We start from the raw sequence: 18066 nt of genomic DNA on the forward strand, positions 1-18066 counted from the left end.
CTCAACATGCACAAACATGGAAACACAATATTAGAGCATTCTCTCAATAGTTTCAAACTATTTATGTGAATGTGAAGCCACCCAATGCTAATATGCTAAAGGTAACTCAAACCTATTTTACAGGATTCAATTAGAATTGAAAACTCACATCAGTGGTCTTTTAAGGCAAGGTCATGTGGCAGTTAGTGCAACCTCAGTGTGTTTTCTTTCACATCTTTTTCTTCAGGATGACAATTTGAGAAGGAAGCCAATATTGTTACATATCTCAGTTTGATTTTGCAGCTCTGTGCGTTTGTGTTTAAATCCAGCCCATGTGTCCTCAAACCTTCGGCCTGCTCGCCTCACGGTCTTTGCTGGTCTGGTCCACTCGTTCCACCCCGTCCACCAACGCCGTGTCAGGGTGCACCTCCTCTTCATCCAGGGTCACCACCACGGGGGCCCTTCTCCTCCTCCCTCTTCCGCCCGATCCTCCAACACCTCCACCTCCTCCTTGCTCAATCTCCTCTTCCTCCTCCTCGTCCTCATCCTCTTCCCCGGCCTCTGTGTCTTGGCTGACAGAGTCGGTGCAGGTGGATGAAAGGGAAGAAAGCTTGTGACGTAGCTCAGCCTGGGTGGGAACCTGGAGACTGATCTCTGTGGTGAAGGACTCAACATCTGGACCTGGAAAAAGAGGAGTCCCTTAGATCAGTGATTCTCAAAGTGGGTTCCCCTGGGGTCCGTAGTACTCTTTCAGGGGGTCCGTGAATAGTTTTTGACTCATTTATTTAAATTAGCATATTCAATTAATATTCATAACAATACATACATTTTAATACATTTCTACATGAGGGGGGACCGGTATATTCTCTATCTTGTCTGAAAGGGGAACCGCTGGTCTAATGTACGTCTTATTGCTGTCTGTCATCTGACTTGGCTAAAGAACTACTAGGTAATGGCTGTGAAAGTTTAATATGCATCTAAACATAGCTCAAGTGTTGTTATAGTATAGTATAGGTATTGTCAAATATACTTATTGCTATATCAATTTACCTGTGACCTTGAAGCCAATCAAACTTCACAAACAGAAAGTAAGCTTAATTATCCAATTGATTTTACTCAATTAATCAAGTTCATGTTTCTTCCTGGAGATGTTTCATCATCATTAACAATCATTTAATACATTTATTGAAAAGCTTTATATGTGGGCGGGGCGCCTGTCAACCTTTTAGATATTTCCCTCCCAGCAAGCGTTTTTACGTTAAAAGTCTTGGCTAAAACAGCAAAATGTGGGCTGTCAGTGAAAGTGTAGTAGGGGTCAAACTATAGGTCATAAATTAGACAGCTATTGAACGACTACAGATGTATCTATACACCAAAATAATATCTGTAGTATAAACTTTTACTAAATTTTAAATGGGTCCGGTAACAAATGCCAGAGCTACCAACTGGGCTACGGAGGGTATGTTCTAATTTTGCAAATAAAAAACATCTAATGGCCTACGATACATAGACCTGATGTCACTGCTAAATCAGAGAAAAAAGATTGAGAACCTCTGACTGGGTAGTATAACCTTGTTTTTCAAATGAAATACTGGCATTTAACTTTTAAAAACAAAGTCATCTTTGGAAGAGGTTGGGAGAGTGGTGGGTAGGTGGATAAGTCATTTTGCAATGCTATGCTTCTCCAGTCATTGGGAAAGTTAACCTTTTTCTCTGAGGATAAAACTGCAATAAAGTAAAATAAGGTGGGCACTGTTCTAGTTGCTTCATAGGTTTTGTTTAAACTTCCTTGTCACCTACAGGCGTATACAACATTGAAGTGGTTTACTTGCATCAGATCATGTCTAAACCAAGACTGAGCTGTCGGTTAGATGTTGGAGGTTGTTCACCGTGACAAGAATCTTCCCAAGCAGATGTGGACAGATGGTGTTGGTTTATTTTGCCTCAACACTTTAACTGTCACAAGTTTCTACTTCATCTACTTTCTACTTCTTTGAGATGGATTAGCTGTATAATTTACTTTTAATATTTAGGTACAAATACTCTGTGTGCGTGTCTGTGGCCACCTACCTGCGACGGGCGAGGCAGCACTGTTGTCCTCCCCTCCAGAGTGCAGAAACACATCCAGGGCTTCGTGGTCAGACATGTCCATCAGATCCATCTGCTCCAGCATGTCCACGTTCACCTCCATGGACGACATGCTTCCTATTGGCTCTGGACACAACAGGAGACAGCAAGAGATTAGACCCGCACAAGACTGAGGAGGGCCGCAGCAAGGGGCCGAGTCCAGGAAGACAATCACTTCAAGTTGTTTTTTATTTGCAATGAAGAAGCAAATGGGCACATTCAGGCTGCATGGTATTTGAAATGAGTAAGCGTGTGTACATAACATTTTGTTTACCTTACAATCCAGCGATTACAACAAATGGATTGCCAGGTGTCACTATAAGCAGGAAGCTGGATATGAAGGTGACATTTAGGGATAGGTTCAAATTTTTTCAAATTTTTCCAAATCTTCTTATATGCCCATATGTAAATTGAAAAAGTAATTGTCACTGTAATCCTGCCTCCTAGTGGCCATGAGAAGCAGCAATCTCGATATAACAGACGCAACATTCTTAAATTCAGCTGAAGCAAATATGAAGCTTCAGCTGTCGGAAATAGTCAAATGGAGTACGTATCTTCCAAAACGTACAAATGTTTAGTACAAAACACACAAGGAGGGAATTCAACTTTGAAAGTGTTTTAAGATGGACTTGAAAAAAATCCTTTAAATGGACAAATTTCTGTGAAAATTCTCCTGACAGACGATTCAAATGCACCGATCCACTTTTAACCGGTTAAAATGATTGGAATCAAGCTTAAGAAATGAATAATGCTAATCCTTATGGTACCCACACATATATTTCAGGGATGTGTAAAACAGCTTAAAATGAGTTCACATTCAATGGGATGAGAGATCGACCTGGCCACATGACACAATAAACCCCGCACCACTGACAGAACATTCATTCAAACTGGAAACCATACAATACAAAACATAGGTTTACGCCATATACAGACCAAACTTAAATTAATTCATATTTAGCATAATGGTAACTGTATTGTGGTTAAATTCTACACTTTCCACATAATTGTTATGACATGCAATGAAGCAATACATCTTGACCAAAAAGTATTTTACTTTCTGTCTTATTTTGAGATCTTTGTTGACGGCAAACTAGCTTGTGGTTTAATCAGCAGTATACAACATATTTATTGGAAACTCCTCCTCCACGCCCAGCTGATACACCAACAATTATAGTCCTGGATTCACCACCTTGCAGGGGTACAGCCACCCTGTTCATCATGACGTGCTGCATGCATCACAAACAGCCAGTCAGTGCACTGTGGGGATGAAAGTGGGTGGGGGGGGTGTGAAGGGGGGGTGGGCAGAATTGCGAGCGCAAGAGGAAGAAGGGAGATGATTGGTCAGCGCACAGCAGTGAGAGAAGATGCCATTGGCTACCGTACCTCAAGGAAATGAGGAGAGCAGAGGAGGGCGGCACAGGGAGGGAGAGCAGAAGAAAGAGTGAAGAACGAGAAAGAAGGGGAATGTTATTTCCCATGGAGACTGCCCCAAAAGTCTCTCCGTCCTTGAAATAGCAACACAAGATCTCGCACACACACACACACACGCACACACACACGCACGCACGCACACGCACGCGCACACACACACACACACACGCGAAAACGCACACACACGTTAGTGTCATATTTTCAGATCACTCAACTTCGGCAATTCATTTAATTGTCCACAAATCTACATAACAAACATTCAACTGACTATAATGTACATAAAGTAACACACAAATCCAGATGGATTTAATGCAAATACACACACACACACACACACACACACACACACACACACACACACACACACACACACACACACACACACACACAGATGGATGTTGTGTTTAATTTAAACTTACACACACACTCTCTCGCTCTCCTGCACACATATTACTGGATTGGTGTATAAAATGGAAATAAATGTTCTCATTCTCTCTCTTTCTTTGTGGAGACAGCAGTGATGTTTTCTGTTTATCTTAAAAGGAATAAGGGTCTAATGCTCGCTATTAACGTCTCAGTATGCAGACGCTTTTCATGTGCATTTACATATCCCGCTTGTCAGCTACGAAATTACCATCACATACTGGAGCTATTCAGCCTCATAAAACAATGTAGTATTCTGTAGATTCACTTATTAGCCCTAAATGGAGCTGTCTTTCCAGCACATGAATACAAATAAACAAAAGTGTGCCACACACACACACACACACACACACAGACACACACACACACACACACACACACACACACACACACACACACACACACACACACACACACACACACACACACACACACACAGTTGAGAACATCTTGGTACAGAAAGCACTGCTTTGAGAACATCACTTCCATGCGACTGCCTCCAACATGTTCTTCTTTTAGCCTTACTGTGACCTTGCCTAAAAGGCTCCCCTGTTGGGAAAGACTGTGCTTGCCTGCAGTGAGATAGAGTATGTATATGTGTGTGTGTGTGTGTGTGTGTGTGTGTGTGTGTGTGTGTGTGTGTGTGTGTGTGTGTGTGTGTGTGTGTGTGTGTGTGTGTGTGTGTACAAGACCCTTGAGACTGGCTTTTGACAGCTCAGTGGCTTGTGACATCCGCAGCCCTTTCTCTCCTTTTCTTGACTATCTTCTTTCAATTTATTCTTTTTATCTCTCTCCCCTCATCCTCAATGTCTCCAGCTGTATCTTTGCTCCCCAGTGGCGCCGCCCTGCTGTAAGGATTTGTAGCTGCCCCAGATAATGAGTTGCAGCGTTTTTGTGTGCTATTGAGTTTCGAACCGTAGGCTTTTTTTTCCAGATGTATTTCAACAGAATTATAAATAAGCCCCCTCCTGTGACTAATTATAAATATTCGTATCGCAATTATGACAGGTTGATTCGTATTGGTCTGACATGGATTTTTTTAAGCATCCCACATGCTCGCCTTTGTACTGGGAATCACATTATTTGAAGTGTCACGCCTAAATGTAAACCTCTCTTTTTAACGTAAATGAATGTAGGCGACACGAGATTCTGACTATAAGCTAATGAGCTGTGAATATTTCACTCACTGCACCTCAAACCTTTGGTGATTGTTTTTGTCATGGATATTATGAAATCACAGCATTGATCTGAAAAAATGTGAGTCTCTCTGCTTTTCTCCTTAAGTCTCTTTCCTTTCACTTCATCTCTCTTCCTTCCTGACTGCTCCACAATACCCTCTAATAAGCCATTTCCAGAGGATTAACAGAGCAGGATAGGTGAGTAAGAGAAGAATAAGCATCACATCACATATTTCAGTGCAGGGTGCATATTTCATGAAGTCCCTCATTTAAGCACATCCTTTGGGTATATTTTAGCACGAGTATTTGTCAGTAATACACGGGGTAAAATGCAGCAGGATTGTAATACAATCCAAGTTGAAGACTACATTTATATGGGGACTATGGCATTATTCAATAAAATGGCTTTGCTTGTCTGCAGAAAGCTATTATGGCTCAGTCTCGTGATATGCAGTTGAAGGATTCAGCTGATGGTATAATAACTACCGTATAGCATTAAGTCATTTGAATGTTGGGTGGCATTGCATTCACCCTTGAATAAGAAACAGACCCCACAACCTAAACCTTAAACTCCTCAACATTTTCTTTCTTCCTTTACAGGGCTCATACAAAAGAAATGCTTAATTTCAAGCTGTAAAAAAATAATCAAAGTGCAGGGCTGTGGAGTCTGAAGCGCCTCCTCTCTCACCTCTCCTCTCAGCGATCTGCAGGTAGCCAGTAGACAAGTACTGCTCCATGTCTTGCTGGAAGGCCTCCTCAAAGAACTTCTGCCTTTCTTTCAGCTTGACCTGGGGGGCCGGGGGCCCTCCCTGTTCTGCCCCGGGGACTCTCTGCGTGTGCTCCGCGTCTAGCTCCACTAGGAAAAAGAGCGATGAAAGTTAATCATAGAAAACTAGAAAGAACCCGAAGAGCACAAAAATGGCAATTCTTACAAACATGTCCTTATGATTTATGTCTAAAATATAACTAATATCTCAAACCTGAATAACCACCAAAATATAGACAATTTTAAATGGCTCAAGGTCTAGGCTCTCCCATACATTTCATGAAGATCCTTCCATTCATCATTTTCTTTTCTGAAAAGCAGAAAGGGGAAAACATCACCTCCTTTTTAAATAGTCAAAACGTAACCTTTACTGAAAAACATATCTTACACATTTCTCTCGCCCTTTCGCCTGCAGTGAATGCGTTGTATGACAGATATAAAAAAGCCAAAATCAATCTTTACTAAAGCAGAATGTAGAGCATTCAGCATTCACATATTCTGCAATTCACCCCGAGTGACTCAGTGCTCTCACTGAGTAAAACCAAGAGAGGTTCAGGGTGAACATGTATCACTTATCTCTTGTCTTATCTTGTCTCTCAGTCACAATTGACTTCTGAGTTTGCTGCATTCCTTCTTAGATTTAAATATTACAATTCATTCAGTTACTGTTTAGTCACAGAGTTTGACATGCACTAGGAGTTAGGCTGAAAGGGTCTTTGCATTGTTAAATGGCCTTGCATTTTCTGCTAAAACATGACATTATTTTGACAACCATAGAAAATAATAATAGAGTCTTAAATGTTTGACTGTCCCGTCTTCTCATTTCTCAGTTTTTACATCCTCGATTCTTTGCCTAACCTCTTCTTAGTCCCTCCCACCTTAGATAGGCAAGGAAGTGACATAAGGAGAGAAGAATCAAGACAACTGGCGTCTAATGAAATGAGACATCCATGCTTCAGAGCAGTATTTTAAAGTGACTCAATTGAATATGACGTGTGGCACAGCTGCATCAGCTGTCTTTTGTCACGCCTGTTTTATAAAGACTTCCGCAAAGGATGCACCTGTGCATCTTCGCCCATAGCTCATAGCTCCTCCACCAAGCCTCCTCTCTCCTTGTTCCTCTCTCCACGAGATGCATTTTAAGAATTGAGAAATCCTTCAAGTAAGATAAATTTTTCGGGTCAGAGGCAGGAGGATGAAGGAGGAAGAAAAAGAGGTGGCACAAAATAGAGAAATTAAAAGAGCCCAAGGTATTTACTGGATTCTGATTGGTCCACGCAGGACTCTGTGATTGGCCTGAACAGTGCATTTGGCCCTGTCCAGGCAGATGAACATGTCTGTGAAGAGGGAGGACCAGATTCAAGAGATGGGTTGACAGAAAGCACGACCCTGCAGATAGAGAAACACTGTGTGTGTGTGTGTGTGTGTGTGTGTGTGTGTGTGTGTGTGTGTGTGTGTGTGTGTGTGTGTGTGTGTGTGTGTGTGTTTGTGTGTGTGCACGGCAGCCTGCAGTCTCAGAAAAGGCTGTCTCTTTAGTTCCCTTGTCTCCCTCTGATAGATGGCAGCATTATATAAGATGACTCGCTGACACTAACAACTGTGGCAAGAGCCGGGTCACTGCAGATACGATGTCTCATGTGTCCCATATCTTGGATCCTGAGTTAATATAGACAAAAAAAACATCACAATTTAGGGAATGATGAGTTTAAAAAGATGCCTAGCCAGATTGAAAAAGACAACAACTTCATTATGCTAACATTGAACATATTCTCTCCTGCATAAGTCTGGCGGCAATAACAAATACAAAAATTAAACAACACTTCCTTACTTGATAATAAAAACAATGGTGAACGCATGCAGACAGCTACCCACAGTACAAACAAAACCAGTGACATGTGCCACATGCACAGAGGTCAATGGTTGGTGGTCTGATGCGTTTTGAACATTGTCTCCTTCTGACTATTTGCATTTACATCACAGGTCATGTTGAGCTGCCCGTCTCACACGGTAACTGCCATTCCTCTGTGTACACCGGGCCCCAAAATCAATATACTGCTTCAGCAGTGGAAAGTGTCCTGCAGGATCAGACTGGGCACCTTCTCGCAGACAGGAACAAAACAGGCTGGGCTGTAAACTGGCTCACAGCAGATTCACACACACACACACACACACACACACACACACACACACACACACACACACACACACACACACACACACACACACACACACACACACACACACACACACAAAGAAGGGAACAATAAGGTCCCACCAGAGCTCCCCGATCATGAACACCACACCAAGAGGCCTTGGAGACTTGGGGAAGAAAAGCTCTCTCCTCTATGTTGATCCTCAATCAGTGTCCAATTTATCTCCTTTATCTGACTACCCGTCTTCTTTCTCCATCACTCCCTCATCCTTCCCTCCAGACTGTGTCCTACCCGCTCTGTTGGCTGCTGTGTGTGTGCATTGTAGAGACTGCTCTATTAGATTAGGGGCCTCAGGGAAGCTTTGTTCAGATTGTCGAGCATTGTGTGGGGTTAGTAAGAGGATAGTGAGGCAGTGAGGGAGGAAAAGGCCAGGGCGTTTAGGTATAATTAAGGTTTGCGGACAGACAGCAGAACTGATGGAGCTAGATCCTGTCTTCTTATCCCTGTCTCTAATCAAATTATCAATCCATTATTAGCTTGAGCAGTCTATTTAGTGAGACTATCTATATACCTACTGAGTGTGTGTGCCCATCCGTCTGTCTGCCATGTCCAAACCTGTCCTTTTGTCCATCAAATATAATCTTACTATTTCACATTTAAAGATGAAATCAGTATCACAAGTGCTGCAATACTATGAAACCAAAGAGCTTCTTAACTTAATCAAGACATTAAGAGGAGATAGTGATGGTTTATGACACTTTCTACATTTAAAGATGAGCTTTTAAAAAAGAAAAAATCTTTCCAGGCTTCTTTAGAATATAAAACCACCTATCACAAATTTCTCTCCTAATGCTACGCCTAACGCTACGCCTTTTCCTGCTAATCTCTCCTCCCTCCTCGTCTTTTCTTCATCATCATCTACCAGACAACCATATCCTGCTATACATGTTACTGTAGCTATGGCGGCTATTTTTAGCCTCGCTCATATTTAGCCCGCAGGATTAAGTTTACGCTGATGACTTTAGTGTGACTTTAGAGCACACGCCATTAAATCCAACACATTCTATCCTTACGGGCTGAGCGGCACATGCAGTTGAACAGACTGAATGCAGTGAATGCACATGCATAATTATAGAAGCACTACATCAATACAAATTCTCAAGCAAGCCTCACAAAACCATCTATTACACACTTATGGGACATAATTCAAATATACAGTGGTGAATGAGCGCTGACACAGACATACACATCTGGTGGTGATTCATAGGAGCTAAAGCAATTGCATTTTGGAAGCCACAGCAGATGATGTCAAATGAAATGACATCATTTCATTCAATTACAAAGACAAATGTTTCGGCACTCGTATGGAATAGCTGCTACAATCTAAACCTCTTCAGAAATTAGCACAAAAAATTTTTTTCTTCAAGAGAAAATAAAAAATAATCCATATCTGAAGGAGGGTCACAACGCCTCTAGCAATACATTTTCTTTATCAGTTTTGATCTCAAAATGAAAACTAAATATTTTCAACTGAAACTCTTTAACAAGAAATACATGAAAAATGAAAACCCTGTTGTACTACCTGAGTTTGTACTCGCTGTGTTTCTTGGTGCGTCTCTTTCTGCAATCATCATACAGGCCAAACAAAAACAAAAAAAGAGATACTATCCGCCTCACAGGCTGTTTCTTTTAAGCAGAAGCTCAGCAGACGGCCGTACACACCATGTACTTTGCAAAGCTGCCCTCCTTCTCACCTCTACACCGCGTGAACCAGAACCCAGGGGAAATAAAAAAGAACATAAATAACATTAAATAATCTTGCTCTGCCTGTTCAGATGGCTATTTGTGCAGATGGGTCGATTTGAAATGAGGCTTTTAATGTAATTACACTCATATCTGTTTTGTGCAGTGGAGAAGAGTTATATGCTCTACAAATGCAAAAGCCTCAGGAAAAAGCCTGGTATGTTAGGGTGTGTACGTGTGTCTACATGAATGTGTGTGTGTGTGTGTGTGTGTGTGTGTGTGTGTGTGTGTGTGTGTGTGTGTGTGTGTGTGTGTTTGCTTGCTTACGTGGATGTGTGGGTGAGCATGCACCTGTGTGTGCATCATTTGATATATTCGTATACAGACATAATGAACAAGCAGAAATCCATCCACCTCCTGATCATCTTTTCGATTTAGTCGCTCTCATAAAGACGCAGTCTGCTTGTGTCAAAATTAGAACTGGGAATTTTCTTTTATATGTCATGTAAATATGTGTCCATGGATAGAAATGCAGAGACCATAACTCACTAGCTTTTGCCTTTTATTTGCAGCCATTGTATCGTGAGAGAAGCAGCTAAGAACCCCAGCTGAAAAGTACACACCATTAGGGCAATTCAAATCTTTAGGCTTCAACTCAAGCTTTAGATTGACTAAATGAGTAATTTTCTCACAGCTTGGTTTACAAAGCAAAAATGCAAATCTTAGGTTTAAGCGTTCATCATAAGCTTGGTCACCACTTCTCTTTTGAACAGGAAATGCTAATGTGGGCTCACTTGCAACAGGAACTAATCTTATTTCATTGAGGACTCTTTTCAACATGATTTCGGAAGCACTAATCTTAATTAGAGCTCTTTCAGAATTTTGTTTTGTAAGATTTCTTATGTAGACAGAATTTTAAGTTAGAGCACCGACCGGCTCCAATTTAAGTGACCGTAAATAACAAGCAACACTAACAGCCGCCTTTTCAAATGGAAATATAGCTCTTAGGGAGTCATCAACAGCCAATTCAAGTCCCCGCTGAGCCGGTCCACAGCCATTTACACTTTGTAGTGTACTTCACATATCAGGTGCTGAGGGAGCTGTGCCAATGGAGAGACGGTTGTGTTTGAAGCCTTGCTGGACAAACAAAGGGATGGACGGACGGATGAAAGTGTCAGTTTGTCTTTAATGCCAGCCAAAGGCCCGGGACTAGAGCCAGCTGTTGTGTGCCTGTGTGTGCAGACAGTATTAGACGTGTAATGGTCCTCTGAGGTAGTTTGTGTATCGGCTAGAAAGACACACAGAGACAAACAGAGGGATGGGCGGTGAGACGCAGGATGTGTATGTAGGGGGTAAATGTTTTCATGCAGTGTCATACTTTTAGAAATTGATTACAAGAGGAAAGGCACACAGGACGTGACCTTGAAGTTGAGGCTGAAAGGGTCACAAAACACTGAAATGCAGAACACTTATTGGTCAACGTTGCTGTCAATGTTGCCTTGAATGCCAGCTGCTTTCATTTAAAAAACTGTGGCATCTGTCGACCATGGAGGAAACTCTGATACCCATTCCTCAAGAGCTCCAGTTACCTTTCTTTCCCCCATATTTTGATTAACGCGCAAACAATCCATCCACAATCTCATTATAGCCGTTTCATACACTTTACATCACACTGACCAAACAGATCAAGCGTTCAATATCTGATATAAAACCCTCTTGTTCTACCTGTCATTTTAAATTAGCTGTCTGGTCTCAAATGGATTTGTTTCCGTTTGCTTATAAAGGTCTAATATTTCATTCTGAGACAGCAGCGCGCAGCCTGAAGACCAAGAGGCAGGCCTGACAGTGGAGACAGCCACTGCTTCTTCTTCTTAAGTCCTGCTCACTCAGCCGTGGTATTTTTAGATTCTGTCCGCCTCGCTATATCTCTCAAGTGCTCAGGTTTCCGCCAAAGGCAGCCCCCGTGCTGTAAATAACACACACACACAATCACTCCTTTCGCACCCTTCAAAATTACTTGCATGTAAAGTGACGAAATGTGCATGATACAGGAACTATGTTTTTTTGTCAGAGGGACTGGACGAACATTTTGTGTGTGCAAATGAAACATATTTAAGCATGCACAAGTTACCAGAGGACTTTACACACAACAACAGAGAATAGAGAGTGAGTCATTCTTTTGATTGAAGTCTGACTTGACGGGTAAACAGAACAATGTCTGGATGCTTTATGCTACAGATTACAGCGAGTACTAATTTGTAATGACTGGCAGAATTAAGAAAATGTGCATGTAGCTACTCAAACACATACATACACAACCTGCTGGCCTTACAATGCCTTCACACTCATCATCAAACCAGTCATCCCCCATGCTCTGTTGCTCACTAACACACACACGCACACGCACACACAGCCTCTACAGCCTCCACATATACCTAGCAGTTTCCACTGTCCTTGTTTCACGGTCTATCACTTCTTTCCTGCCGATAACACCTGTCTGCTGTCACTCTGCCTGTTGAACAGCAGTGGCAGCTTCATGAGGTTTCTGTCCAGTCTTTGCAAGCTGCAAAACATCAGCTGCTGAGTTCATGCACTCACACAATCGCTCACAGAGGTTTTGGCATTTTGTGCGGTTTATTTAAAAAAGAAATAACATGCTGTCATCTGAATGAATATATAGCTCATGGAAGACAACATCATTAGGTATGTATTAGCTGTCTTGCACATCACTAGCTCATATTGAATCTAATTTCAAGCCTCCAACAACCTTCCAGCAGTTACGTGTTATTGTTATACTTTGTAGTGAACGTTGTTTTTCTTCAGAACTCTTTCCTTGGGGATCCAAGATTGAAACGGCAACTACAATTCTTTCTCTTTGTTGGATATGGTGACATTTCCAAACGCAAAACCCATACGGCAGTGACATTCTGCAATATTGCACAAAATAGTATTCAAAATGCTCCACACTAGCTGCAGGCTTTACTTTGTTCTAATTTACAGGGAAACAGGAAACCTCGACACACTTTCTTGTCAAATTCATGTTCAAACTAAAACTATGTGTGAATTGAATGAGCTATTTCTGGAAACTGAAGGTGCCAGGAGACTGAGCAAAGGCAGAGAAATATGGCTGCCATCGTATGATTATTTAGATATGCAAATATGACCGTTGCGTTCAACAGTGTGTTGTATCCTAAATGCTGCAGTCTCAGCGTGGGCTACTCTGTATACTAGACGCAGTGTGGGTGTCCAACAGAGTTCACCACACAGATTTTGCTCCAGTTATCTCTTTTCTGTACTAGAATACAAGTATCCAGGACAGACATTACAAGCATTAGTTTCAAACACTTCCCGCCTTCTAATGTGGCATTGTTGTGGCGCAGTAACGTGAGTGCTGCTTTATGTGCCAGCATTCACAGCTGGCAAGGATGCCAGAAACTAGTTTTCACTGGTTTGTAATCAAATGAGTGTGTTTGCAGTGATGCGACAGTCAATGATGGGTATCTAATGAGGAGCCTGTTGAAATGAATACAATAAAACATACTGAGAATGCTGCAGAAGCATGTTGAATCTAGACCTACTGTGACTGCTGCTGATCTATACGACAGACCATAAAATATTATGGAGTCATACATCTGACTGGACTCGTGAGTTATGTTAGAAAGGGTGCATGGCCGAGTTTAGTTACACTTCAAACACAAACACACTTCACGCTTGAAGCTGTGTTTTGAAGATAAAGATGTGGCGTCGACAGTCAGTAGTCTGTTAAATATTTGCTTGGTCCACATGATTTATGACCGCATGCATCCAAGTTTTGCTCTCTTCCTCTGTTAGTAACCATCATCTAGTTTGAGTAGGCGTGAAAACGCACATTAAAATTGTTTTGTCAACTACACATGTAACCAGGCAACGGCTCTCTAACATGTAAGGCAACGCTTAGTGGGAGGGCTTCTCTCTGCTAAATCCCAGCCTGAACACCACCAGAGGACAGAACATTCATCATTACACATTATGACTTATTATATCTTAAAAGATACCATTCAGCTTCAGAACCCAAACTAAATGCAATGGCTCTAAATGACGTGATGTATTCCTTGTGACTGATTGAACACAATAAACTAATGCATCAAAACAACAAGCTGCCACTCTCATTTACCTGGATTACTGTCTGCCAATTAGACACAGAAAAAGAATAGAAGGACTGAAAGAAATAGTTTAGACAGAGCGAGATGTGTGCAGACACACACACACACACACACACACACACACACACACACACACACACACTCTAAAAGATAGATGAGATGGTCACGACAAGGCCTAGCTGCAAATCAGAGGTGTCAGCTAGCAGCACAATTCACAGTAGAAGGCTGTATGGTAGGATTAGGAATGTACCATTTAGATGTGAGAGGGGTGAAGGAAAATGTCTTTCGGAAATGTTTTTATGTGTTATTATACAACGTAAAACTTTGTGTGAGTCTATTATGTTTTCTGGTGAATAACATTAATAATTCCCCAAAGTGCAAAGATCATATCAGACCCTCATTTATTAGCCCAGTAATAAAACATCTATGCTTCTCTATGTTGCCCTGACCTCTCCTCAGCTATATTATTGCTGATGCTTGAATACCGGATAGATTCTGACAATTTTACAGTTAATGTACTGTAGGGAATTTAAATGCAGCCTCAGTGTGTATCATCCAAAGAGCTTAGAGCCAGATTTGATAAAACCCAGGCAGCTAACGGAGCATTTCGGCTTCTAAAGTAATCAAAGCAGCAGTATCATCTGTTTGAGCTTTATTGGGTAGAAAATAAATACAGCTTAAGTGAGGAAAAAATAAAGTCATGACCTGAGTTTTAAATTACCATTTATATATATATATATATATATATATATATATATATATATATATATATATATATATATATATATATATATATATATATATATATATATATAAATCATATCATATAATCAATCATATAATCAAACCAAATATATCTTCTGTGACATGCCGGACAGATCAATTCAATAATGTTGTTTAAAAACAAATTCACTGATGTAAATGTTGCAAGTGCTCTTAACAAGATGTACATCAAACACCCATGCTACCAACCACACACAGACATGGTTACATAATATGACACATTATGATGACTGCATCATGGATTTCAAGGTGCATTTATTATTTTTGATCTGATCTTTGAAGTGAAACAAGGGAAACTGTCTCATGATTTCAAATGATGCGAGATACAAAACTGTCTTGAGGCTGCAGAGGCACACAGTGAGCAGCTCCTAGCTCTGGCACGTGTGGCGGCCATGTCTGCCTGTTTGTTTTATTCTGAAATGAATCTAAATATCGGGTAGAAAAGCCTGAAATAACAGCGACGGAGGTAAATGTTTAAATAAATGTACTGGCAATGTGAATATAAATCATAGAAAACATATAGCTTCCTTCTTCCCACTGCCAGCTGACATTTACCTCAAAACATTTCCACCGCTACAAGGCATCTGGCCTTTTTAGATCTGTATAATCAAGTGCACAGTACACATGTGAATGTTGCAGCATGCAGTCACACAACTGACAGGCCTGAAAAAAAAACACACTTACACCAGCAGGGGCCAGATGGTGAGAAAGGTCAGGAGATAAAAGGTATGGAACATATCCAGACTACACTGTAGTTGCTCACACCAACCAGGTAACTCAGGATAGGAAAGTATATATATAGATATTTATGCTTAACAAAAAGCAACTTTAATCAGAGTGACTAGTTGATGGCTTTGTACAAGCAAAACAACTTCAAGCAGATGGAGCTTTAAGAGTTTTGTGCATTTTCATCAGTGCTGCTAAACTTTTAGTTTAGGAAGTAGTTCTGAAGTCTTCCTGAAAATTCACGTGTATGCAAACCAAAGCTCTTGGTGGTTTTACCAAATGAATGTCAATAAATAAATTCCAGGGAAACCTGTATGAGAATACACCTCATATCTTCATGTAAGTAATATAAATAGGCGACTATAAAATGTGTGTAACATTTTTTTAATTATTGATTTGATGACAGAATGGTCTCAATGATGAAATGTAAGTAAACACTTAGCACATGCTAACTTTATGCACATTCAACATAAAGCTTTATGCCTGATATGTATCTGAGGCCTTGAAAAGATATCTTGATAAGAAGCGACAGAGAAAGCGAAAAAGATGGCGAGTAGGTTGTTTAATCTGACAGCTCCTGACAGTACATTGTCAAACACAGGATCCGTCCATCAAGGAGAAAGTCTCCGTGTTGTCAGAGGTCTTCCGGCTCATCACTAGCCGGTCAAACTGCCCACCTGACACAATCTGCTCAGAAACGTTTTGCCAACAAAATGTGCTGCCCACGTAAACCCTCTTCGTGTTTTCACTGGCGCCGTTTTGGCTGACTGCACTCTGTGATTCTTATAAGGATACTGAACACAACACACACGTTTACGCTGACAACCCACTGTAACTAATGTTTGAGGCATGGGTGATAAATGATGTTACCTAATAGGTGGAAATTGAATTCTCGTGCTAATCAAAATTTTGCAGTTCCAGTCCTGCTTCATTTGCCATTCAAATGCTGCTAAACCCATCCTTTCAAACGGGGATTAAATACGTCTTAAAGAATAATGAAAAATGTAATTTCCAATACTTTTCCCTGTGCTCAGAGATAAACAGGAGAGAAAAAGAATCCTCGGGCTGCCAAATAAATCAGCTTTCAGCCAATGGGCTCTAAGCACCTGACAACGAGGAATTGAACTGTGGCTGATGCAGTTTATTGCCTTCAGTAAGTCTTCACCCATATGCACGTGTAGCACAGATACATCAAGCTGTACAGCTGGAAACAGATTTAAACGCAGGAGACCATTTTAAATGCTTACCTCTGTGAACCGTTAATAGAGGCTGAATGAGGAGGTGAAAGGAGGAGGAGAAGAAAAGTGAGGATGATAGGCATTCTCTAACAGGTTAATTGCTTGCCTTTAAGGGAGCTTTACTCACACCGATAAGGGTGATGTCTTGTTTAATGATACGGAATGACTGCATATTAGCCTCTTAATGAGGAAACCTGCCAATCTGATCCTCACAACAAGAAGGCAGGGAACATCTCTACAAGGCTCCAGTGACTGAAAAACACAACAGAAACAATCAGAAAAACAGGAAACCAGAGTGCACACATGCCCTCAGGTGTTTTGAGCAATCTAACCTGAGCAGCGGGGATATTCTGGACGGGCAACATCTCTCTACAATGGTCAGCTTCAAACAGGTACAGCATTTGTAAGTGCATGTGCTGTTTGCAGATGTGAGCTGCATGCATGTGCATATTACCATCCAACATGTACACACTAGGTTTATTATCGGGGATACAAATGTATGAGATCTCTGCAACATTCACACAGGCCTTAATGCATTTTGCAGGAATCTCCTCTTTTCTCCTACTGTAACAAATACAGTCTTCAGCTAAACCCACCGCAAGTCCGCCGTGAAGACGCCTCTCAAGAATGACTTATTCACTCTTTCCTATATATTTTTTATTTTACTAAGCATAAGAGAGTGAAGAGAGAGAGAGAGAGAGAGAGAGAGAGAGAGAGAGAGAGAGAGAGATACAGAAGACAGAGACGTGGGCTGACATGCATCTGAGGCTTTGAGCCAAAACTTGAACTTGAAACTCAGCTGTCTCACTTCAACACTGACTCGAGTAGACCCAAAAGGATCTGTATACAGTGTGCTGTATGTGATAAATAATAACTGAGCTCTGTAGTACTCTCTATACAACAAATTATTAAAGATCAGGTTTGAAGGCCTTGCACATCACCTCATTAGTATCAGGGTCTTACATTGGCAAGAATCTGGCAATACAGTACCAAGCACGGCACAAGGGTTACAATTCAATTCCAATATATTTCACATTTTTATTCATTTAATTTTAGGAAAACTGTTATAGCATAAACAATGTCCCGCCATATTAAAAAAATCTGAGATTCATCACAGTCCCTTGAACTACGTTTTGTGCAATCTGAGCCACTGTCTGCCACGAACCTTGTAAAACTATGTAAACTATTCATTCAAAATCAATAGTATTTTGTTTCAATACTGTCATAAAACAATATTGTGATACTGTAGCGCATTGGTTCTCAAATGGGGGTACGTAAGATTTTTTTTTAATCCATTTAAAATTAGTGTCCATTCAAAAATCATTTAAAAGAAGCTATTTAATAAATATTCAATAAAATATAAGTATGTGTTCA

General features: G+C 40.9%; 1 protein-coding gene across 1 annotated transcript in view; it reads right to left on the reverse strand.

The window, feature by feature from the left end:
• Positions 1-319: 319 nt before the first annotated feature.
• The window catches only part of dtnbp1b (dystrobrevin binding protein 1b), a gene marked incomplete at its 3' end in the record, with an annotated part of 33616 nt that continues 15869 nt past the window's right edge, over positions 320-18066 (reverse strand). The window contains exons 2-4 of the mRNA XM_079231560.1: positions 5830-5997; positions 2050-2193; positions 320-660 (exon numbers count right to left, since the gene is read on the reverse strand). Of these exons, the coding sequence (XP_079087686.1) occupies positions 320-660; positions 2050-2193; positions 5830-5997 (653 nt within the window). The remainder of the gene's footprint in view (positions 661-2049; positions 2194-5829; positions 5998-18066) is intronic.

This window comes from Taurulus bubalis (genome assembly GCF_910589615.1).
Source record: "Taurulus bubalis genome assembly, chromosome: 16".
Classification (NCBI taxonomy): Eukaryota; Metazoa; Chordata; class Actinopteri; order Perciformes; family Cottidae; genus Taurulus; species Taurulus bubalis.